Below are 15987 nucleotides of genomic sequence, written 5' to 3' on the forward strand. Positions count from 1 at the left end.
ACGGTCCAAAACCATAATAAAACAATACCATGGACCCAATACTTGGGATCAACACTTCTGATGAGATACCATGGTCCAAAACCATAGGTTCAAATACCAAGGACTAACTACCACGGACCAAAAGTAAGTTCTCCAACATATACGCGCTTTTCCTTGTGTGAAAGTGTGTGTATACGCATACGCGCCTTTGTAACGTCTAACCCGCGTGTATACGCGCCTTCATCTAGGTGAACCTGCGTATATATCTTTTTCCTTTATTATGAGAGCCTGTACTGAGATCTGTCACCAAAGTGAGTTGCCATGAAGGACAACACCTGTGCCATAGCTCTAAATCAGTGCCAAAATGCTAACACTTCCCTCAAAAGTGTAGGAGAATTACCTACAGATAATATCTTCGCGACGCACACTCTTTTGCCTAATGGCTAGCATGAAATCCTTTATTTGACCTTCTATTGGTTGTTTAGAGTCTGGGTCAAACTTTCAAAAGAATTCGTGAGGGTTTTTGGAGAGAGGATGTTGTACACCTGGAACAGCTACAACATGTTGATTGAGCCAAGGAGAGGAAGGGTCATTTTCCTAGCTACCTTGATTGTTTCCTTGATTGCCTTAGTTATTATCCATTTGTGGATAACCCTGAGAATTAGAGGACTCAGTCGATGAAGAACACTCCTCGTCAAAGAAATATTAAGGAGAATAAAATGAGCTAGGTTGGGAAGGAGGTGGACCAGAACCTCCTAGAAGAGTAGGTTGTGTAGATTCACTAGAGGGTGTTCAAACACTAATTGATTAAGATCAATTATCCCAGTTAAAATATCATGTAATCTATCATTAGGGGTATTGGTAGTCTGAGAAATTATAGCCTTGGGATCCAGCACTGTAGGTTCTTCCCAATGGAGGTCGATAGGTGTAATTAGACAATGGGATAGTTGTCTTTCAAAAGACCTTACTCTCTCCAATCTAACTTTCATTCTTGAAAGAACTTCTTGACACATTTGGAGACACTCGATAATCTCATATTGGCTTTGAGAATGGGTTCATTATGGGAATTTTGAAGTCTAAAATGGGCCTCCTAAGAAAAATGTACAACTAAAAAAAACTTTATAAGAACCAATAGGGTTCAAGATGATGATGTCAACTATGGGGGATGATTTACCACTTTTGGAGTAAAAAAGTAAAAAGATTAAAAAATAATAAAATAATAAAACTACTTTTTCAACTCGTATTTTCAACTTATCCCCCTAATTTTTTAGTCAAATTTCGAGTGGGAGTACTTTTTGGATGCAAAATTTAATTCCTCATCAAAGGAGTACCATGTTGCATACTTTCAATGGACCCTCCTACATGAAAAATGAGAAATACATGAAAAATGTGATTGCAATCACGTTTTTTATGTATTTCTCATTTTTCATGTAGCAAGATCCATCAAAAGTATGCAACATGGGTAATCCTTGGATGAGGAATCAAATTTTGCATCCAACAGGTCTTTCCGCTCAAAATTTGAGTAAACCCATAGGGAGATAAGTTGAAAATACGAGTTGAAAAATTAACTTTTTATTTTTTCCCTCTAAAATTTGATGATGTAATCTAATCTTATTTTATTATTTCCACTATTATTTTATAATTTCCTTAGGATGCCCATTTTAGACCTCAAAAATCCCTTAATGAGAGTTGTGGGTTCATTGGTCGCTTGTTTAGGAATATGCTCAAGATGAGAACTAGAAGTAGTTTCAGTAGTGGAAGGGTTTGAGTGACTCCTAGCAACAATAGGGGAATGAACAATTTTCATTTTATGACTTCCCTTAGCCATTTAAATTCAGATTTTCCCTCCTAGCGCCATTTTGTTAATGTAGAATTTAGGACCATTCGTCAACAAAGGGGATGTGGCCTGAATTGAGGCTCTTTTGATAGCCCAAGCTATTTAAAATAGCCAATCCTGACAAGTTCAAAGGCTCTATTAGCTTATTGATATTTTCCTCTTTCAAAGAAAAAAAAGAGAATACTAAATTATCTAAGTTATATGTACATGGACCTAAATCTACTCTTTTATGTTAATATTCCTAATCTACAGGTTAAATAATTAATATGATATAATACAATTATAGGTTTAGTAATTAGGTATTAATACACAATGCTAAAATGCAATAGATAATACAGAAGTTGTATAAGGAATGTGATACAAAGAAGAGAAATCGGGAACTGACGTAACTAGTAATAATAATAAAGAATGAACAATGTTCTCTTTGTGCAATGCTTAATATTTGAAATGATAACTAAATACTAAATCTAAATTATCAATGCAATTATAATATAGAATATCAATAACTCTTAATGTGATATATGTAAAAGACATAAAAGTACAAAAATGCAACCCTCCAACCTTTTAAACAAACACATGATAACATGAACTTGCTTTAGTATCACATATCAAGAATTATTACAAATGCATATAATTACATAATACTATTCTTGGACTAGGCAAGGAAAATGATTAACCATAACAATTTCAGTGAAATAGTAAATCTTCTGACACTTAAATTCCATAATAGTTCTGTAGGCAAGTAGTAAAATGTTATAAAAATGCAAAATCTGTTACAATATGAGTATTAGTCATGTTCATGTTCAAGCAACATTCTTAAACAATATAAATTCCTAGAAATAGTTCATAGAAACCCATACTTAAGCAATGCACAAATCATAATTGTCCCTTAATACATAGGTCTTGAAAGGGTAATTTGATCGAATTTGTATATATGAAGAGAACTAAGACAATAAAGAAATATGTAATGAGGTCATTGTTTATTCATAGATCATAGTCATGGAAAAAAAATGTTATTTCTTCATTATATTTCCAAAGCAAGATTATAGAAAATTTATAAGACACAAATTAGAGCAACCATGGAAATAAAAATATCTTGTATATATAAGCATTAACCCATTGAAATAGTTCAAAACAAAATGCTTACAAAGATTAGAGTTTAATAAGTTCCACAGTCAGCAAAAATTTTCCAGCATCTTCCCTCCCTTTTTAGTCAAAAAATTAGGCCTTATATACATGACTATTTGTGTCCAAATGAAAAAATAAAATCTATAAAACAAAAAAATGGACCCCAATATTTGGATCATATCTTATCTAATCTATATGACCAGCTATGTCGTATCAAGAATATTAAAAAAGAACGAGGAAATAACTGACAAGGTATCCCAAAATATCTTGGGGTTCTTGAGACGTATCCATTGCAACTGTCCTCGTGATAACCAATGCTATCACACAATAAAAACTTAAACCTGTAAAAAACCAAGAGGATAAAATGAATAACTGATAATATAACTGGCATAAAGCGACTAGAGAATCCAGGATTTTTTAGATTCTTGCAAAATTTAAAAGACAATTAAAAACAAAGAAGCATACCTCATAGAATTTGCAACCTGTAATTAAACAAATGACATTCATATTATTGAGTAGACTTTTGACTTTGAGCATTGAAAACTATGAATACTTTGACATTAGAAGATTTGATAATAATGTGAGTGTTAGATGGTTGTGGCTTTTCCTTAGGCCCATAAGCCTTTTTATCCTCCTGATTTTCCCTAAGCTAATTCATCAACCTTAACAGTACATTTCCATGTAAAAGTTTATTAATCCTATGTTCAAGATGAGGTACCATAATTAAATATTGTTGATGCTATTATATGTTATGTATAGACCTATCAAATCCAGTCTTGCGCTAGTAGTGCTCATTAAAATTGTTACCATCATCCTATGTATGAACATCATCACCCAAAAAAGTGGAGTTATCATGAGATAGAGGTTTATTCTTTTTTAGCCAAGGCTCAATAGGAGTTCAAGATCGACATAGACCTATTTAACAAGGAAATTTTTACCCCTTTGGCACCTTGATCTAGATATTTTTAGTTCTAATTGTTTACTCTTCATTTGGGGTTGAGGGTTTAAGTCTGGCTAACTAACTTATTTTTCATGTATAGGTTTTGAATGAAGATAATGGTCCATGAAATTTGGCTTGTCATTGTCCCTGGATTCGAGCTCTTGTTTAATGTGGTGGAACTTTGATTTCCTAACCATACTTAGCGTAATAAAAATAGGCATTGAATCAAGGATTTTAACACTAGCATTATTAGATAAATATGACCCGTCATACTGGAACTGGTCATCACAGCCGACATTGTCAATATCGTGAGAGTCATATAGCACTACACTGTCTGCATAAAAATTGGGTGAAACCCTAGGGATAACTTCTTGTTGATCGATAATGTGGGGTTTATCAATGCCATTCAAAGAAGGAAATAGTCCTAGGTATCTCAAGACTTGACCAAATAGTGTTTTACCAAAATGCAAATCAAACCATGAGGAAATAGAGACCGCTCAAAATTCATACACTCAGCTTGGTATCCCCTATCCATCTTAGAGATGCTCTTATGTAAATATAACATGAGTTTAAATTTGAAACTAAGAAATACCATTAACAAATGTACATGGTACATAAAGACAAACCTGTATCTACCTTCACAAGTGATAAAGCACTTAACAAAATACTACAAATATTTCCATTTGGTTTTAAGAAATCCGATTGGGATACCTTTAACATTATACGAGCATTGCTTAGAAGCTATAAACTCTCGCCATGACACGTTATGCACTAGACAAATTTTCAACCAGTTCTCGCCTTCTGTGGAGAGACAAGTTGCTTCAGTAATGAAGTCTATGTCAACCTGTATCTTTACCTCGCCAACCCTAGCTATTTGGCCATTGAAAGTGGAGCCAAAGGCCTAAACCACTTGGTCATTTTAACCCTAAAAACATTGAATGAAATCCCACCAATCGACTTCATGAGAAAGGTACTCCTCATAAGACTCTACAATCTCACCCCTAACTAGATATGTTTGAATTACAGGTGCCATGAGGAAATTGGGCCATGGTTTCACTCAGAAAATCCAGAAAAAGTTCTACGGAACAAACCCTAAGAATTGAAAAGCACATGCAAGGAAAAATATTAAACTTGGAACACAAAGAATGTGGAGTTGCAACACTTGGCTTCAGGATGATCACCTGGCGCAAAATACCAATTGTACTAGTGGTAATGATAATAGTCAGAGTAGTAATGTAAATTGTATTTCAAGACATGCCAATTATGAATGGTGTAACTCGGCGTCGATACCTATGTTTTATAGCTTGGATAAGCAAGACATGTCATCACAAAAAACACATAATTTAATCACAATAAATCTCATCATACATACCCATTGTTGTTAAGTAATATTTCACTATACAGTTTATGGAGATTTTCCTTACTGTAATTTTATTACACACAAGACCTTCGAGCATAGTGTTAGATTTCACATGTTTAAACTATAAAACCAATCACTGAAATATGAGTTGTGAGATTTAATAATACCAAGTGGTGTTATATAGTCATGAGGCCAAAATATGGGATACATCATTGAGTATGAACCGTTGTAATAAATGAACATATATGTAATATATTATACCAAGTTATAAAAATAATCAATGCATTCATAATCCATGAACTATATAATACATAAACACCATGACTTTGAGCACCACTTCCATCTACAACCAAGGCAAGGAGCTAAGTAAAAACACCATCAAAACAAAATGCTACATGTAGACTTGATTCAATAAGTTTGTAGTGTTATGGGATTGCTCAAAAGATATGTAATATATATAAATGCACAAAGATGAAAAAGCAATTTTTGTGCAGCGAGAACAAACATCAAACATTATCATAAAGATTATGAATTCATCTTTTCAATTATTTTGATCCTCATCAAACCATATGCAAATGAAAAGAAACCAAGTCAAAGTATAGAATAAAATTTGAGCTTTGAAATCATAATCATGATTTCAGATCAAAAGCGAGTTAGAAAAGTCGAAAATAAACAAGACAAAAAGAAGAGGGGTCCATTTCATTTGAAAATTGAGAGGGGATTCTATTGGGTGTCCAATAGGTTGGTGGTCATTAGTCATTTGGATTGGCACCCTTAATCCTCATCCTTGAGTCTAGGCGTGGAAACTTAGTCTTGGATGTTTATGCAACTAAAATAAAGGTAAATGCACAAGAAAGCATTGATGAAAGATAATTATAAAATGGTAGGATGGGACATATATATAGCACATGGGAAAAATCCTAGCAAGAGATCTACCCCCCTCATTAGCCATCACCTAGTTACTCAATCATTTGATGCTTCATATACACAAATGAACTCTTGTATGTCACAAACTTGATGAGGAAGTTAGCATGTCCCAAACTTAATGAGCGATAAATTGCTTCATCTCAAAGGGGTAATGGAAAATCTCAAAGGTAAGGTTAGGCTCCTAAACTATGCACCCAAATGAAGATAAATCATAAAAGGTAAAAGGTGTATCAAAAGGGTGGAAAAAGCAAACTAAGGAATGAGATGACCCATAGGCTCCATGATTGCTTCCTCCCTCCTTAAACCTACACACTCAGGATGTTGGACCCCACATTAGTTGGTCACATGGTTTTGACATCTTTACTTGAAGTCCTTCCCACTTCATAGCCATTATTATCGCATACACCTACAGATTGATGGGCTAAAAAAAAATACGCCACTCGCCTTGGGTGTTGGAAGAAAAAATAAGGTTGTTGAACTATCCCATATATAAGTGAGGTAACTTATCTACATCTCTTGATCTAGTTAGACATTCGAAGGTGAGTTTCATGTGAAGTACTATTGTTCCCCAAACATTAGATATGGTCCACTATGATTCATTTATGATTATTTCCCTTAATGATTGTTGATTTCACTTGATCTTGAAAGAGTTTTATCAGCTAGTGTTATAATAATAGTAGAGGTGTCTTCATATAGGTCATTTTACCTAGTCCAGATAGCAATTTTGACTTACATGATGCAATGTTTCCCCTCAAGAGGAGAGAGTCGAGCTAGGATATGGTTCCATATGGTACTTGACTCACTTGAGTACCCCTAGATGCTGAAAATAAAAGTGACTAAGGCTCGGTGGTTGATTTATTTATGATGTTCCCATATAGCTCCATGAACCCCTCAGGTTGGCCTTGACAATGTTTGGTGGGCATTACTTGTTCCAAAGCTCAGATGGTGATGGTTATCCTTGTGATGAGGGGAGAGCTTGCATCTTGTTGGTAGACCCCAATGCTTAAGCATGATGGTGCCAAATCACCCTTTTTTCCCTTAGAAGGGTGACATAGGGTACATTGGTTATGACATCATGGTTTTAGAGGCACTTTGGAGGCATTACCCATGTACTTTGATTTTTTCCTCAGAGTATGAAGCACTCATCCCATTTGCCACCTTCTTGTGGCATGTTGAGCACTTATGGAGGATGATGTCATAGTGGAGTACCTTATTTTTCCACACGTGTGGACTATTTTGGCATTATTTGTTATGCTTTTGAGCTATTATGTGGTCAATTTGTGATCTCTCACTCGTTGGAAACTTAACCAAACTTGTTTTAGGGGTTTCTTTGTAAATTAATTAAACAAAGGGTTTTTAGGTCTCCTATAAATATAGGTAGCCTTATTTCACTCTTTCATCATTACACATTTCATCACTCTTCTTATTCAAAAGAGTGTGAATTAGTCCATTTTTACTACTTGGGATAAAATGTGATCTTTCTATGGTGTGAATTCTCTTGCAGATGGAATTTTTTATGGAGATGTTTTCCTGGGATTGGAAAAAAATTTTCTTTGGAAAATTTACGTAAGTTTCATGCCTAATTTCTGTATTTTGAATTTTATATTTGTGTAGTAGGGTTTTTATTTTGTACCGTGATTAAGTGCTAAATCTATGTCGAAATCGTGCTCCTTTATAGAATTGGGAAATTGTTCTATTTTAATCCTTACTTTATCAAAGTTGTTCTCATTGAATTTTGTCCTAGAAGACTACATTTAGCCCATTTGGGACAAGAGACTAGTCGTAATTTTCGTTATCATCATTCTAATTAATTAAAATTCTTATTCTTCTTTTTATTTTTCCTAGATATCTAGGGCTAGGGCTACGGTTTTATGTGCAAATTTGTTAATAAGTGAGTTAATGTTTGAAGTTTATGGTTCATAAAGTAAGAATTGCATCAATAAATCATACAAAAGAAAATTCTAGCATTGTTTCATGGTAAAACCATCCTCGTTAGGGTCGACGTCATCCATAATTTCTTGTTTATGCATGTTTTTATCCATAAAACTACATTAAAAACCCATAATCCTTGGTTTCTATTTGAAGGCCTTGCTCCTTTTGTTGATTATTCATTAAAATACATTTTCCCTTGGTTGTTATATGACATTGTGTATCTATCATTGATAACCAACAAAATCCTAATTATAACAACCATCAAATTGGTCAAGGAATATAGTACCTAAAATTTAGCATAGACCATAAAGGCCTTCTAGGCTCTGCCAACACTTTATCCCATCCTATAGACCTTATATCAATCACATTGATCCATGGTAATTGAATATCCTTTAGGTGAATTTACAGAAGCCTCCCTTGTGGTCAAATACCACTAAAGAGCATGAGAAAGGTTATTGAGGTGATAGTGGCAACCCTTTCTCTTGTTGCCCTAAAGTCTAGCCATAAGTTTTGGTTCTACCTAGTGGGGCTTTGCATTATGTTGCACATAGTGTTTGTTTTCATTGATTAAAACAATATGTCATTGATGTCAATAATTCAAACTCAAACACCCACAATCTGATTGTGAAGGGGCTTCATGTCTTCTTTCCTTCCTTTTGTTAATGTTTTCATTCTCTCCAAACTTCCTGCAATAGTATCAACGTCTACATTCTCCCCCCATTTGAAATCAATGGAAAAGGGTCACAAATGTCTATCAAACATGCCATGCTTGATCATTTGTGTCTCCATGTCTTCATCTATCAAAACTCCTTGTTCCTACTCCTATATAATCTTGTGGACCTGATAGAGCCATGTTTCGATTCTGCTACCACATAATTATGTTGCTATTCAGAGAAAGTCTCCTCTTGAGACCAAGCTACTATTGTTGCTCACAATTGTTCTTACATTTTCAAAGTCTCCCCCTGAGATTATACAGGTAGTCCTTTGGACAAAGTCTTTTCCTAAGACCAACTCTTAATGTTGCCATACATTTGATAGAATATCTCTACTGTCAACCTTCTCATTTTGACCAAAACCTTCCCTTTCATTGCCCTCAAACTGCTCATTCTCTCTTCTTGCAATTGCTTCTTCAAGTTATGATTCAAAAAATGATAGTATTGAAGAAGCCTTCACCAAGGGATTATATCTAAGGATTCAAATCTAATTAAGGTCCTTTTTGACCACTTTATCTTCTTTTTAAATTGATAGAAAGTCCATCTCTATCATAATATCTTGAGTTGAGTCTGCAGTCCTATGTCATATGAACTTCAATGTGACAAATGTATCATTCAACATTGGGCATTAATACTTGCGGAAATCATTGAGGCATTTTCCTAACTTGATCAATATGCCTCCATCTAGAAACATGATCATATCCTCTATACTTGATCACATCATAGGTCTTGCAATCATGTGCTTTGTGGCCAAACTTTGTGCATGAGAAACAATAACCAAGAAACATATTTGGATACTTAGATGTAGAGAGAGATGTTGACCTTATGAAGTTATTCTTGGGAAATGCCATATTCATTTGTTGGTTTCCAAAACATGCTTCGTTGTTTCTTGTGGTTCCTTTATGAATATTACTTGTTATAAGAGATCCTTTCTCTTCATTCTAGTTTCTTGTACTTTACTCCTTCCTGGAATTACCTTGAGAGTAATCGAAATGAACATGCTTGGCCTAGCTTATTACTTTCTTTTTATATTCAATAGAACTATGTTAGCCTCCCTCTCTTAAAAAACAATAATAAATCCAATTATTAAATTAAATAAATAAAATCATGAGAATTCCTCAAACTGAGTCTAGTTTGGATGAGAGATTCTCCCCAACTAGCTCTCATAAATTAGTGTGTAAGTTGAGAAATTGTCTCAACCAAGTGAGTCTAAGATAGACACACTATCTTAAGACTACTTACTCATGTATTTAAATGTATTATCAAAATTATTTGAATAATGAGAATTACATGAGTATAAGAGACGACATGATGGCTCTCTGCCTTTTTTGCCAGTTTAATTTTTGTGTGTTAATTTGCTGTGCACATGGTTATATGGCTTTGTGATTCTTCTTCATGTGGTATTGGAGCCAAATCAGAGCCTGGCAACCTTCATATCTATAGCCCCATTTCTTTATTGGATTTGCAACATATTTATTCCACCAACAAAAATGGTGTAGTGGTGAATGACCACAATGATCACATTTCCGCCAATGCATGTGAGATAAGTTGATAGCATTTTCGCTAGCTCTGTTGAGCTTTCGTTCATTGCATTGCATTCTGTGTGTTTTTGGCTTTCACTTTCTGTTTTGCTGCCTGAGAGGTGCTGTGATTTGGGGTCGAAGAGAGGGTGCTCTTATCTTGTTTGATTTGTTTCAGAAGGTTTGGTTTTTGGTTTTGACTGGATTTGGTCTGAGGGGCTTTGCTGCAGATGGTAATGGGAGCTAATGAAGGAGGCATGCTGGAGCATAGACCAAAAGCTTTTCAATGATATGGCGATTAAAACCACAATCAGGCCTAAGTTCTGATGCAGCCACAACAAATTCATTGCCATACTTGACAGCAAACATATTTTGAACTACATTTATCTATGACAAGTTGGAATGCCATGGAGCAGCAGTGGATGTGATCTGTGCATGGATTAAAGATCGCTGAGCGGTGCTTTTTGATGGAAAAGAATTGCTAATTATCAAGGTATGATTCCCCCAAAGAATTTTGAAGGTATTATAAGAAGATATCAATTTTACGCATTGTAGTGTATAAAGTCTATCTTTGTGGAAGCCTGGATGTGGAAACTTGCCTTCGTGGAGAATTCTTGCGGACTTGCTATGCGTAGAGTTTGTATGGATTATGCTGAGAGTTTTTTCCTGTGGATTGTGGATAAACATTGTGTTTTGTTGCAAGAGTACTAGTTGAATTGCAAGCTCGTACATATGTTGTTCGAAGGAGGTTGTTTGTTCAATAGGGCATCATCATTGTTGCTTGTAGTAGAATTGTATGAGAAAGAATATGCGTTGAACGCTTGTGTGGAAGTGACCTATGTCTAAGTCAAAAGTAAAAATTGGAAAACGGTTATTCTCTTGGTAAGTCTCTGGAGCGAAGCCACATTGTGTCTTTGGTAGAGATGGCAATTACTTAGAAAGCACTGTCAGAGAATGGAAATTTCGTGTATTTCGTTCTCAAGTCCGATGACGTTACCGTGGAGGGATTCTATATGAGTTGTGGATTCCATGCTAGTCTATAGTCTATTGTCGAAGAATTGTATAAACTCTCGAAATCTTCCCTCTATCCACGTTATGTTGTAATTTGGACAATTTTTCATTGTTGAAGACTTGCGTGTAATCTGTATGGAGCCATGGATCAACCTTTTTCATGATAGTGGGTTCAAATCATATGGTGGAGGTACCTTTTTACCTACATGGATTGGAGTGGGAGATTGCACAGGCTGTTGGGAGATTCCTATTGTGAAAATTCCCCTTCTATTGATTAATTCAATAATTGATTTGTTTCCTTGCTAAATCTTCAAACTGCTACTAAATGTGTAGTTTCATCACTTTCTAAAGGCTTGTTATAGGGGACATCTTTGCAAGGCTTGTTGGAGGGAGCATCAAAAGTCACAAGTACAAAAGCTAAGTCAAGTACTGCGAGATGTTGAATGTCGGAAACTGAATTTTTTGGGGAGAATACTAAATGTTGGAGTTGTCAATGCTCTGAGGAAATGAATCAAAGAAGGTGTTGAAGTATTGTTTGTAGAATGCATGGAAGGAAGACAGTTTTGGCGTTTTATTATTTCAGATATCCGCATCTTATACTTTATATTTTGTGGTCAAAGGAATTGAAAAGGAAATATGAATAATAAGGAAAATTGTGCACTCAGACTGGTAAGTTTCAGAATTCCAATTTCTCATACAGATTTTAACGTTTTTACGTGGGCATAAGTTATAAAGTAAATTTTTTGGAGATATAAGGTTATGAAAGATTTTTTTTTAAGATTTGCAATCATGATAAAGTTAATGGAGTAATAAAGGCATGCTTTTTAATTTGTATAACTTTTGTGGAGTGATAAGGTAAATTTATTTTTGAAATTTGGAGTGATAAGGTGAGATTTTTAAATTTGGAGTGATAAGTGAGGATTTTTAAAAGGAAGCTCATTGTTGTATTTTGAAGAATTTTTTTTAGTAGAGTGTACTTTTATTTTTGAAGACAAGCTGCTTCAAGAATTTGTGAGCTTGGCATTCTCATTGTTTGAGAAATTTCATTCACAATGTTGTGAAGGTGAAGGTTGATGTACTCCCATACTTAAATAAAACATATATTTTTGGTGGTGATTGTGTCCTAGATCTGCCCGAAATTGAATAAGGGGATCATAGGTACACTTTGTGTCGTGAATGTGCTTGCATGATTTGAGTCAAATTTGTAAAACACTCTCTTTATTATGCTTAAACAAAACAGCTACATGCACATAAAAAAGTTTACATATACAAGTCATTGATCAAGCTCCTGAAATCAAAGCTCCCATAATCAATTAAGTTCATAAGCACAAAGCATCACATCATCGACCTGATAAAAGTAATATTCTGCAAAACATTTCACAACAGCTGATTCACACCATCAAGTTAAGGACGCTACAAATCAAGCACTTCAAGCCTAACGACATCAATAACACTTTTGTTTCACTTGCAAATAAACCTGTTTTAACTGAATTGTATGGGCGCATTCTCGGTTGTAACCGACATCCTAATTTGAATTGTTACAGTGCATACATTAAGTCAAGTCAGTTGTCACTTGAACATTTATCATTTGGGTGCATTTTCGATAGTATTCGACACCCTTATTTTTATCAATCAATAGTGTGAGTTCAAGCAAGTGCAAATCTTACAAGCATCAAGCGAGCGTGAAAGAAAGCAAGGGTGAGTTCAAACAATCAATTGTTAAAACAAGTTCAAGCAAGCATGCAACAATCAACCAAACATCAAGCGAGCGAGTTCTACAAATTCAGCAAGTATTAAAAGCAAGTGAGTGTGAGTTCCAGCAAGTTCACATGGTGAAAAGCATTCAGTTATTAAATATTCTTAACAATTTGATCCTCTCAACTGTTGAAGACATGGTGCAAATGAGAAAGTCAACTCTTGTTGATATTCAAGTGCATATTCAACATGCACATGAAATGATTGAGTTCCTTCAACTAGAGTCGCAACTGCAGAAAAATGAGTTGCAAGAGAAACGTGTTGCTTCCAAGTCTTTGACCAACCCAGAGACAACTGATCATTCGACTTCCTTCATCCAACCAGCTTCAAGTGTTGAAGTTGTTCCAGTTCAACTTTCTTCCAAACCCATCATCAAGCCATGGGAAGAAATTCAAAGTAATCGAAATCGATGCAGCTTAGGATATGTCAAAGATAATGACAACTTACATATCCTTGATTATTCAAAGCCCATTCAGTTTGTCAGTGCCGGATTACTTGAACAAATCACCTCAACAAGTTCTCAGCAACTTGTAGACCGACGTCAATGCACACAAATTGAAGTTGGAGACAAATAGAAATGCACACAAACTCAAGTTGCAGACAAACCGATATGTTCTCTTTGTCAAAGAATCGGTCATCTAGAAAATCAATTTTTTGATCTCCATCCTTGTAGCCATTGCGGCAAGTTAAATCATACATCAGAGAAATGTTGCAACCAACGACAGTCAGCCAGATTGAAGATAAAGTATTCATGGATTGATCCCTAGGAATGGTCATCCACAGCCAGAAGATTGTACAAGTTTTACAATCGAATTCACTCACACATATTGCAGCCAACAATCAAATGAAGATGGTACTCTTGTGCAGTTGAACGGGGGAGTACACCAGTGAAATACTCCTCCACTTACAAGGGGGGAGTATTTCAACTTGAGAACTTGGAAGATGGTTCCTTGTTCGTTTTGGATTCATCATTGGGGGGGGGGAATGTTAGCCTCACTCTCTTAAAAATCAATAATAAATCCAATTATTAAATTAAATAAATAAAATCATGAGAATTCCTCAAACTAAGGAGTCTAGTTTGGATGAGAGATTCTCCCCAACTAGCTCTCCTAAATTAGTGTGTAAGTTGAGAAATTGTCTCAACCAAGTGAGTCTAAGATAGATGCACTATCTTAAGACCACTTACTCATGTATTTAAATGTATTATTAAATTATCTGAATAATGAGAATTACATGAGTATGAGAGACCACATGATGGCTCTCTGCCTTTTCTTCCAGTTTAATTTTTGTGTGTTAATTTGTTGTGCACATGGTTATATGGCTTTGTGATTCTTCTTCAAACTTGTTGGGTCCCTATAATACTAGTGATTACCCCATTACTATTGTAGTTATACCCCTTATTTATATTGTTGTGCTCCTATTACCCCCATATTGTTATTTCTGTGCCCCATAGAATCCCTCTATTGTTATTTTTGTGGCTTTATATTATTATTGTTAGGTCGGCTGGATTATATTGTGACTCCTTAGACTCCTATATATAGAAAGGAGGTTTTGTCATTTGAATCATCCAAGAATTGTTCATTTATGTAATGTAAAGGAGGTTTCCCCCTCGAAGAGGCTGAATTCTAAGGCGTTGATCTATCTTTTCTATCTTTTCTTGAGCTGGTTTCATAACATTTGGTATCAGAGCTTTGGAATTCTAGGGTTTCGCTGCTCCAAACAGGTCATCGTGGAATTTTCGCTATAACTTTGTTTCTGTGACGTTTCAGAAGTCGCAAAAAAAACCCATTTGAGAAGAATTGGCGCTGAACCTTGGGTCCGAATTTCAGAGCTTTTTGTGTGATATTTTCGGAGATATGATCTGAGGAAGTTGACCTATTTGCAGACTCCTGAATTACATTCAAAACAGGTGATTTGGGGAAAATAGTCATAACTCTCTCTCTGAGGATCGGATTGAAATTTCGTAAAAAGGTACAGAAATAGGACAGACTGTAGCTTCTTGTGTGTGTGTTTTAGATTCAAAGGTTGAAACAATGACTCGTGGCACGTCGTACAAGTTCGCTCTACTGAACTAGTCTAAAAGCAAGTCACTGTGGGAGATTTCACATAACTCTTCCTTGGAGAATCCAATTTGGCTCAGACTTGTGGCATTGGAAAGAGGACGCAGAAGGCTACTACAGGTATCAATTTTAGAACTGGATGATCCGAAATTACAGAGATACATCAGATTCAATATCAGGCTTCTATAAAGTGAAAAAAGGTGTGTAGTTTTTTTTTTAAATTTTTGTGTAAGCTTGGTTTAACAGAATTCAAAGGGCATAGTAAAGCATTATTATCGGTAACTGATGCCTCGAGGAAAGAAAATGCAAACACCTAGTAAGGAACCTGAAAGCTCTAGCATGACCCATGAAGAAGAGGAAGAAATGCTACATGATATATCAAAATTACAAGAACAAGTGCAACAAATGTCACGCTCACAAAAGCTAACAGAAGCTAAGATAAGTGGCGTGGAATCTAAGATAAATGGCGTGGAATCTAAGATAAAGGGCATGGAAGCTAAGATGGATGATTCGAAGACAGAATTGAAGAGAGACATGGCAGATTTGAAGATAGATATGAAGACAGACATGGAAGAATTGAAGAAGTTGCTACAAGAAAGGGTCACTAATGGTGAAAAGGTAGTAAAGGAAACTCATGATGAAAACAAAAGAAATGTTAATCATGATACCATAGATGCTAATGTTGGATCGAAGAATCACCATATTCCAAAAATCGATATGAGGAAGTTTGATGGCAAGGATCCCGCTACATGGATATTACAGATGGAGCAATTCTTCGATCTCAATAATGTGCAAAACGCACAAAAGGTACGTATGGCAACTGTA

At 35.3% G+C, this 15987-nt stretch overlaps 1 protein-coding gene across 1 annotated transcript in view; it reads right to left on the bottom strand.

Moving 5' to 3' along the window:
- Positions 1 to 3028: 3028 nt before the first annotated feature.
- LOC149245122 (uncharacterized) overlaps positions 3029 to 15987 on the bottom strand; it is a gene marked incomplete at its 5' end in the record, with an annotated part of 232030 nt that continues 219071 nt past the window's right edge. Inside the window, one exon of the mRNA XM_089437019.1 lies at positions 3029 to 3285. Within this exon, the coding sequence (XP_089293145.1) occupies positions 3167 to 3285 (119 nt within the window). The remainder of the gene's footprint in view (positions 3286 to 15987) is intronic.

This window comes from Pinus tabuliformis, chromosome 7, assembly GCF_031772625.1.
Source record: "Pinus tabuliformis cultivar Carrire ecotype Pingquan chromosome 7, CPIR1, whole genome shotgun sequence".
NCBI classification, from domain to species: domain Eukaryota; kingdom Viridiplantae; phylum Streptophyta; class Pinopsida; order Pinales; family Pinaceae; genus Pinus; species Pinus tabuliformis.